The sequence below is a fragment of the Rhincodon typus genome, chromosome 43, assembly GCF_021869965.1.
Source record: "Rhincodon typus isolate 14 chromosome 43, sRhiTyp1.1, whole genome shotgun sequence".
NCBI classification, from domain to species: Eukaryota; Metazoa; Chordata; class Chondrichthyes; order Orectolobiformes; family Rhincodontidae; genus Rhincodon; species Rhincodon typus.
This window is the reverse complement of record NC_063374.1, coordinates 10,030,840-10,040,943: the sequence shown is the minus strand read 5'-3', so window position 1 is coordinate 10,040,943 and position 10,104 is coordinate 10,030,840. Positions and strand designations below refer to the sequence as shown.

The 10,104-nt window shown below is 47.6% G+C and overlaps 1 protein-coding gene across 6 annotated transcripts in view; it reads left to right on the top strand.

Moving 5' to 3' along the window:
- The window catches only part of sf1 (splicing factor 1), a 25,836-nt gene extending 23,189 nt beyond the window's left edge, over positions 1 to 2,647 (top strand). For 3 of the 6 annotated variants that reach the window (XM_048619659.1, XM_048619658.1, XM_048619660.1), the window contains exon 12: positions 2,045 to 2,647. In XM_048619659.1, the coding sequence (XP_048475616.1) occupies positions 2,045 to 2,178 (134 nt within the window). In that variant the 3' untranslated portion in view covers positions 2,179 to 2,647. Of the gene's footprint in view, positions 1 to 360 lie in introns of all 6 variants that reach the window. The other 3 variants (XM_048619657.1, XM_048619656.1, XM_048619661.1) reach the window with 1 other exon arrangement.
- The last annotated feature ends 7,457 nt before the right edge of the window (positions 2,648 to 10,104 follow it).

Genomic DNA, 10,104 nt, shown 5'->3' with positions numbered 1-10,104 from the left:
CTCTCTCTCTCTCTCTCTCTCTCTCTCTCTCTCTCGCTCTCTCTCTCTCCAGCTGTGTCCTGCCCTCCCGTTATCTCTCTCTCTGTTGCTGTGTCAGCACTGACTTTGCAGGTTGATTAGATGTCCTCCCTATGGGTCAGCCTCAGTGCTGTGCTGTATAAACCCCGTAGCCACCGTGGGCAGCTTTGCTGTGAGCATCCTGTTTGCAGCTGCTTCAGCAAACTGCAAACACAACCGAGGTCTCACTGCCTCAGTAACTAGCCTGTCCTGGAGCTGAATGCCCAGTTTGTGCTTTGCGCTCACTTTCCAAGTGACTGCCTCTGTGCCTCTCTCTCTCGTTTTTTTTCTCCCCTCTTTCAGATACCAGCACCACGACGACTACCGCAGCGAGCGTCCCTCCGTGGCAGCAACCGCAGCCTCAGCCTCAGCAACCTCAGCCGCAGCAGCCCCAGGTGCAGCCCACCCCCGCCTCCCGCGCAGCCCCACCCCCGCCCATGCCTGCCGCCCCTTCTATGGTTCCCCCTCCCCCTGGGGTCCAGCCTCCCCTCCCCCCCGGGGCGCCCCCTCCGCCGCCCCCTCCCCCGCCAGGCACGGCCGGCATGATGTACGCCCCGCCCCCTCCACCTCCCATGGACCCCTCCAACTTTGTGATGATGGGGATGGGCGTGCCAGGGATGCCGCCCTTTGGCATGCCTCCCGCTCCGCCCCCGCCCCCTCCCCAGACCTAAAACACCCCTATTTCAGATACCCATACCCTCGAACCATGTTCAGATAGAGAAAGGAATTCACTCTACAGGGAGCCAGGGTCACAGTGTTGCCCGTTGGCACCCTATCTTGCCAGGGCACGTTTGTGCTATTTTGTTTTTAAGTTTTAGAATCATACAAAAGGATGAAAACAGGAAACTGTTTTTAAACCAAAAAAAGTGCTAGCAAACAGCCTCTGCACCTCGATGGGATAGAACCGATCGGAGCCTTTCGATGAAGACGGTGGTTGTGGAGAGGAGTTTGGCCTGGAGTAGAAGCAGTATTAAGACCATGAGCTGTCTCTCTCTCTCTCTCTCTCTCTCTCTCTCTCTTCCCCACCTCTCCCCTGCCCCCTTTCTCTCTGTCTCTCTGTCTCTCTCCCCTCCCTGTCTTTCTTTTTCTCTCTGTTGTAAATGCACCATTTACTGTGTCTCTGAAGCTTCAGTCTGCACCAGGGGTGGGGTGCAGATGTTTATAAGGAGAAAAATCAACTCATACACCATGCAGCCAAGCGCAGTATGACACCCATTTGTCTGTGCTGGCACAGAGTAGGCTGCCCAGTGGTTATTTATGGCAGGGAGGGGTGTGGTTAGGTGCAGTCGCTGTCTCCAGGTCACACTTTTTAATAACCCCGGCCCCCCACCCCACCCCATCCCAACCCTTGTCCTGGGAGAAACGTTTGGAAGCTGGGCTGGCAGCGCTGTACTTCCCTCCACCCGTGAGATTATCTCGTGTGTTTGAGCACCTTCTACAGAGAGTCCACCAGGGAACTGGACTGGGCATTGACGTCATCTGTATAAAGTTGGAGTGACTGCCCGTGCTGTTTCTTGCTCGGAGTGGTGATGGTGGTGGTTGTAGGGGCAGGCTGCATAATGGGAGAGAGCTGGAGGAGAGATCGAACATCTGTGTAGTTGTTTTTTTTTTTAAAACAAAAAGCGACAGTTCATCCTGTCTTTCACCGCGTGACCCCACAATCTTTATGGAGACGTATGTCCAAGATGGCTTCCCAGTTCTTTGTTTAAAAAAAAATAGGCTGCTGTTGCCAATCTGTATGTCGCTAACTCATTCTGTGATCAGTGTTTTGTCTCATCCAGTGACTTGTTCTTAAACCTGGTGTTGAATTTCTTTTTTCTTGCTATTGTGAAATGATGTAAACCATTCGTAACTGCCGCGGTAAGCGTTGCATGACAGTCGCGTTTTATTTTTGTTGCTCTCAACTTTCCCCACTCCCCCTCCCCAACCCGCTGAGCCGCGGTTTATTTTCTCTTGTGTTTCCCGTTCTCTTCCCCCACTCCCTCAGGTGGAGCTGCAAGCGAGGGGGCCGCAAGGAGGATTAAGAGGGGGCCTGTCTCTTCCCAACCCCCTCCCCAAATCGCAGGACTTGCAATGGAACCTCTGCTTTCCAGAAGATGGACAGTGAAGGGGGGCTATTAATCACTGCCAGACCGTGAGCCAACAGCAGCCATTCCCAGAGCTGCTGCTGACCTCCAGCACACTCGGCTCGCCGCTCCGGGTTACTGTCCCTTTTTAACCAACTACCTTTTGTCTCATGGTTTCTTGCGTGTGCGTGACATTCTAGCAGGAGTGGTGCGTTTAAAATTTTTAACTTGAGTTTGAGGTTGGAAGCCCTGGTACGTTTCCACATTGTTTCCTCATGCTCTTTCTCGATGTGAAATGTTTAAAGAAAATAACGTGGGGGAGGGGAGCAGTAGGGAGGGAGTGGGTGCAGGGTTCATAAAATAAAACTCTTATGTTTTCATACCCCTCCTGTCATGTTTGTCTCATTTCTCGATCAGACTGCTTATGCACAGTGTGTTTTGGTTAAAGGAATGTGCTACAGTTATCTTTTTTATTAAAAAACCTCATTGTATTTAAAAAGAAAATAAAATCCAAATTTCTCCAAGCAGCGAGGTCGAGTTTGAACTCATTCTGGGTATTATTGACCAGTGCTGACCTCTGTGCTGTTATTTTCCAACACAGAGAGCATGTTGGTGGGAGAATGTACAAGTTAGGATCCCCTTCATCCCTTCTAGTCCGTTCTGCTATCCAAATAGGAATGTGATTAGTGTCTACATTCCACATCCCCCTCACCTAAAAGTGGAGTCGATCCACCTCCACCTTTTAAAAATATTGTGACCTCCAGTGCTCTTCGCAAGGAGAATTTCACAGATACTAACCCTCTTAAGTGAGAGATCCATTATTTTTGAAATGGTGTGCCGTGGCTCAAGACTTTCCCACAAAGAAGAAACACCCTCTCACCATCCACCCTGTCAGGTCTCCTCAGGGTACAGGCCTATCCCCTCCAACCTTTCTTGATAAGCTAAGCACACTCATCCTGGAACCAGTCTAGGTCAATCTTCTGTGAACTACCGCTGATGTATTTATATTCTTGCTTAAGTAACGTGGTCAAAACTTGTCTGCAGTATTCCAGACATTCAGTATTCTGTGTGGGTGTAGCAAAACCACCCATTCATCTTGCAATAAATGATATTGTCCCAATTGCCTTCCTAATTGCTCGCTGTAGCTGCACATTAACTTTGTAATGTGGACCCCTTTGTATCAGAGAATTCTGCTTCTCTGTTCAAGAATATGCTTTTTTTTTAAATAAAAACTGCCCATGTCAAAGTGGGCAAATTCACATTCTCACTTTACTCCATTTGCCAATTCCTTGGCCACTGCCTGTACCAGCCTCTTCACAAACTTGCTCTACTACCTGTTCAGATTTAGACTTTGTCTTGTATACTCAGGGACAGGAGTACAGTGAAGAGTTTTTCAATGTCGCCATAACACAGTGCAATTGTAAGTAAGAGTACCTAGGGACCAAGAATTAAGAACAAAACAGAAAGAAGGAACAAAGCTAAACCGTGTAATATGTAAAAGAAAGAAACTAAAAGTTCAGCATCGCTGTCTTAAGCGCATAGCCATGGTGGGACTGCAGTTCCTATAAGATATCAATCTCCTGCACTTTGGCATGCATACTCCACACTGGCTTATTGCTGCGGATGTCGGGGGAACTTCCGTCACCGCATTGGATCTCAGACCGGCATAGGACTGATGCAGCTGCTATCCATGCCAGGCCTTGGCCTTGTCTGTGGTTCACGCGTTCATGCTCAGGCCATGTCTACAGGCCAGACATTGAGAACTTCCCCCAGAGTCCTTGGTCAGGTTCCCAGCTACTGCCTCGCACTGGGTATCTAGCCAACCGCCAACCACCAAATTCAATGAGCCCGATACCGCCCCTGCCACTCTCCAGAAGGTAAGTAGATAGAAAAGACAACTTTTTTAAAAAAAATGCTAAATCTAGAAAAGGAACAGATAAATGAGATTTTTTAAAAAATGAACAAGCCCATTCCTCTACAAACTTGCAGATAGTATACGTTGGTATATAAGGTGGTTAGTGGAATGACATCCTTTATTGCAAAAGATATCATTGGATTGTACAGGGCACAGGTGAGACCACATCTCGAACACTGTGTGCAATGTTGGCCTCCCTATTAAAGGAAGGTATGAGGCAGTTTTTTTGGAGTAAGTTGAGTTGCCTTGCAGGCAAAGATTGGCCAGACACAGCTTGTTTGCCCTGGAGTTTGAAAGCATGAATTGTGAATCAATAGACAAATACAATCTCTGTAGTGGTGGAGGTAACAAGCCTGTTTCCGCATGTGGGTTCGGCCAGGCCACAGTTGCTTTTAAAAATGAGGGATTGTCCTTCAAGGAGAGAGAGAGAGGTGAGAATTTGTTTTTCTTTTGTGGGTTGTGTCAGTTTGGGGAACTCGGTCTTAGGAGGTAGAGTCATTGTGTACTTTTAAGGCAGAGGTAGATTTTGGTTAGAGCAGCTAAAGGTTATTGGAATTTGAAATAATTATTTTATGGAATGGTATAACAGTCTCAAGGGGTCAAAAGACCTACTGTTAATTTGCATCTATCAGTGGCAAATTTAACAACCCTATATTTGTATCCTAGCAGACTCTTGTAGTGTTCCAGACCTCAGAAGGCCCAGGTTCCCAAGTCCCAGTTGCTCCATGGCTGTGTCATAACACCGATGGGCAAGTTGATTCAAAAATATCTATGTATGTTTTCTTCATTCGTGTCAGTGACGTAGATAGGAAAGCATTGGGACTTCAACCAACACTGATCCCTAAACCACTCGTTCCAACCTGTAAAACGACCCATTTGTGCCCATCCTCTGTATCCAATTTGCCCCATCCCCCACAGAATATGCTGTTATTTTACACACTAACGTAGTCAAATGCATGCCCACAGCTTCCACTTTATCCATATTGCCAGTCAGTTCCTGATTGCACTTAAGATTTTCGTAAGTGCGCTGGTATAATCTCCTTAATAATTGATTCCAGCATTTACTGCTTTGTGCCTCACCCCTTTCTTCAGTAGAAGAGTCACATTTGCTCCTTTCCAATCTGATGGGACCTTTCTGGAATCTTGGAAATTTAAAACCAACGCCTCTGTTATCTCAGCAGCCATTTTACAACCCTAACGTGAGGGCGATTGGGGTTGGGGGACTAAAAGCTAGATTAATGACCGTCAGTGCAATCACAGTCTGTTGTGATTTGTTTTTATAACCCATCTTGTTTGCTAATATCCTTTAGGGAAGGAAATTTGCTGTCAGTTCTGAGGAAGGGTCACCGGACTCGAAACGTTAACTCTGTTTTCTCCTTCACAGGTGCTGCCAGACCTGCTGAGTTTTTCCAGCAACTTTGTTTTTATTTGTGAAATTTGCTATCTACCTGCTTTGGGGTGCATGCGACTCCAGGCGTAGCTAATATAGTTGACTCTACACAATCCTCTGGGCAATAAAAGCTGGTGTAACCATGAATTAATAAATAAGAAAAATGATTTTTGAAATATTCTGTCCAATTTCTTTATGGAATTAAGCTTTCTTTCATTTCGATATTCTTGAACTCCATTGACCTCAAGGTACATCCTTCCATTACCCATGAGCCCATCTCTCAAGATGGCGACGGCAGAGTAAGCAACGTCCAGGCTCTCGAGCCCAGATCTTGTCCCATTCCATCCACTTCCCTTCTTCCTCTTTCGTTTCTTGTATTTCTTCCCTTTTGGCAAAAAGCATGACCGTAGAAGCAGCATTGGCAGTGGCATAGGCTGGGTACCCAGCGCAATCCTGGAAGGCGGTCAGCGACGACACTGTGGTCAGTGGTGGTCAGGGCTGAGGCCTTGTGAGCAGCAGTAAAGCCTGGCATTTCCCATGGTGGTCAGCAGCAGCTGGTGAGTTTGAGTGGGACATAGCCCAGCGTAAGGGAGATTGACCCAAAGCCCGGTGTCTGCAGCTCCATGGCTTACAATTGGACTATAATGCTTGACTTTGTAAGCCTATTTCTTTATCTTTCTACTTTTGTGCAGTGCTGAACATTTTTAAACTTATTCCTTTATTTTTCTATTTCTGTGCCAAAGATTTTGTACTGAAGATGGTGCCGGAAAGGCGCTTTTCACTCAACTCTGTACTTGAGTGCTCATGACGATCCTAAACCTAAAGCAAATCAAATCATATACATTTAGAATCTTTGTCGCTGAAACGTGTGTGTAGAGTATTCTGAGATATCTCTTTTTTAATTCAAGTATATACTCGATTCGTTAAAGTAATCTATAATTACATTCAATGGTTCTAAAGTAATCTATAATTACATTCAATGGTTCTAAAGTAATCTATAATTACATTCAATGGTTCTAAATCATAGCTGTATATGAGAGAAAAAGTGTTGAAATTTTGTCTCCCAGCTTCTCTATAGTTGCAAAAAGCAATTTCTACTCCTGTAGGAAACTATTTATGTTCATTTTGAGACATCAGGAGGGACAACTGAAGGAACCTTGTTATACTTTGGCAGAGAGACCCTACATGGTGGTCCTTCCCCACACTGCACCTTGGTGACGGCTGCCCCAAACTGTAGTGTGTCCCCCAGCACGTAGATGTGGACCTCGGGGTGTGCCAGTCTGCAACACGGGGTCCGGGACAACTCTTTACACTCGAACACCAATGAGTTTGGGGCAGACCAAAGAGCATCTTTCAACGAGTTGATGGCCCTCCAGGTGTGCAGTCGATGTTTGTCTCGGTGTGCGTCCTGGGAAACAGACCGTACGGCACAGAGTCCCGCGTCACAGAGCCGCTCAGGACGAACCTCGACAAAAACCGTTACATCTTTCTCCAGACTTCCTTGTCCAGCAGGAGACGTGTGTGACAGTTAAAACACACCCCCCACCCCCCTCGTCAAGCCCACAGCCTCTTCGAGGGCAGCGTGCGGTGGCACAGAGTGACCGGGCGTGCCTAAAGGATCTGATGGGTCTCACCACCAGCCAAGCGATGTTACTGTGCTCGTTGGAAACTTCTGGCGAGGAGACATTCTGCCAAATGACTTTGACAGTCTGCTCAGGGAACCACGCGACAGGATCCACCCTCTCCTTTTCCTGCAGCGTCTCGAGGACACCATGTCAGTGGGGAGGCAATGGCCTGGCGATATTATCGCTGGCCTGTTAATCCAGAGACCCAGATAATATTCTGGGGACCCGGGTTCGGTGGAATTTGAATTCAATAAAAATATCTGGAATTAAGAATCCAACGATGGCCGTGAATCTATTGTCGATTGTTGGGAAAACCCACTAATGCCCTGTAGGGAAGGAAACTGCCATCCTTACCTGGTCTGGCCTACACGTGACTCCAGACCCACAACAATGTGGTTGACTCTAAAACTGCCCTCTGGGCAATTAGGGATGGGCAATAAATGCTGCCTAGCCTTCACCCCGTGAATGAATAAAGGAAAAAAAAATGTGCTGATCTGATGGACTGGTGGTCAAATGTGGTTTTCTTTGCAAATTTCTCAATGAAGGACAGGAGATATGGAATGGTCCAACTACTTGGAGCATTCTGTGGCAGTGAGGCCAGTCCCATCCTTCCCAACACTGGGGACAGGTAGAACCTCAGTACATAGTGACAGTCCCCCATTCCAGAGCTTTGTGCATGGTGTCCCTGCTGACACGGTCTATCTTAGACCCCCACTTGGGAGACTGCAACAGTGCAGGTTCGGGGAAAAGGCCAGACTTGTGCCATATATAATGACAGGGAGAGAGCCTGACACCTGATGACCAGGTTTTTACCTGCAATGGAGAGCCAGTGGTGCTCCCATCCACTCAATTTCTGTTCCACTTTGGTGACACACTCCTCCCAAGCTTTTGCACACGCCCTCACCCCTCCGAACCATATTCCCAGCACCTTCAGGTCATCTGTCCTGACGGTGAAGGCCATGAAGGATCGGACGGCCCAGTTCCCAAAGAACACGACCTCGCTCTTACCTCGGACCCCGAGGCCGGTTTGAACTGGTCACATGCTCATAAACCTGCGCACTGACAGTGGGTCGGAGCAGAAAAATGGTGACATCTCACATGGGGAGGATGTACAGGATTTATCTGATCTACATGTGGATTAAGTTCATCTACAAGTATCACTGTTCCTTTCTCACAATGCCTGAGATTTTCCTTCCTGCAAACCTACCATCTAGTTACTGTCAGCAAGGCTTATAAACCATTCCCTCATCTCTCTCCTTTGTACTGTCTGCTGTCCTTAACTATCACAGCTTCTCCACACCCCTACTAACTTTTCTAAGCTTTCTATCATAGAATCCCTACTGTGTTGAAGCAGGCTATTCGGCCCATCAAGCATCCCAACCAGACTCACCACCCTACCACATTTCCCATGGCTAACTCACCTGGCCTACATACACTACGGGACAACTTAGGACGGCCAACACACCCTAACCTGCACATCTTTGGACTGTGGGAGGAAACCAGAGCACCTGGAGGAAACCCATGCAGACACAGGGAGAATGTGCAAACTCCACACAGAGAGTTGCCTGAGGGTGGATCGAACCCGGGTCCCTGGCGCTGTGAGGCAGCAGTGCTAACCACTGTGCTGCCCCATCCTTCCCAAATATCACATAATCTTAAATATTGCCTGAATAAACTTGAACCCTATTAGTTTGTGACTCAGTAGGTGGGAAGATGGAGTCTGGGGGAAACCCACAACAATATGGGAATCTCCATTTGCACTACACACCACACAGGAACTAGCCCCTTCCTGGTGTGCATCATCGAGAGAGCTGATCTCTAAATCAACGATGTAAAAAGATTCTGTGTGTCTCGCAAACAGACAACCTTCAACACACCACCCCCGTTCCCTTTCCAGCATCTCTGTCTCAGGCTTGCTACGGTGCAGCTCAGTGCAAGCTGGAAGAACAACACCTCATTTTCTGCTTTGGGACCCTCAGGACTCAATATTGTGTTCAAGCTCTCCCATGTCCCATATCACATCGTCTGCTATTACACACAACCCATTGTTAGCTGCTAACAGTCCCCATAGAGGGTTATTCACCCTCCTAACCAGATTGTTATCCACTCCTTTGTCTGTCTGTTCTTCTCTCTCTTTTGGGCTCTATCCCCACGTATCGTTTACTCCTGACCTGCTCTCCCCATGCGCCCCACCACCCCCCATCCTCTGCATATAAATTGACACTTTCCCAGGTTCTAATTTACTGTGCTGGAAAAACATGCACTCAAGAACATTTTTTTTTCAAAATGATTAAGATTTATTAAATTTAGTTACATAAACAGGCACACGGTTCCTTTATATTTATTTCAACTCTGTAGCTTAGTTAGAGCGAGGCATTCGGTTAAGTCCACTTAAAAACTTCACGATGTAGGCGAGTGTGAGAATTGGTAAACAGCGTGTGAATTCCTTCACCAATCACTCGTTTTGAACCATTTCATTCAGCGTTGATCACCCTCCGCCCCCACAAACACACGCCAAACCATCACACAGGAAGATTCAGTCCTTGAATTGAATCTGTTGCCCTCCCTTGAGGGCATGAGGCATCCCATCACACGAGCAACTGCCTCTCTCACCCAGGTTGGACTGTTGCGTTCAGACAGATCTCTGGCAGGCTCAGGGTGGAAAGAACCTGCCAACTGAGAGCGACTGCAATGTTGTGTCTTTAGTTAAGAACTAACCTACAAAAGAAAGCTAGCACCATTGATATTCCTGCCAGCCCTCGGCACCAATCAAACGCCGCAAAATCAGGGTAATGGAGGATGTGGTGTGAGGGGTACCGGGACTGCAGGCAGAAGTTCCGATGCCCCAGCAGTGAGCCTGCATTCAACACAATCTCTCTACCATTAGCAGCTCCCTCACAGTAAAAAAACCACAGGTTTAAAAGGCAACAACATTGTGCGTTGGAAAACCGTATCCCACACTCGGAGTTACCGAGCACAGTCCCCCCGTATCCCACACGTGGAGTTACCGAGCACAGTCCCCCATATCCCACACTCGGAGTTACCGAGCAC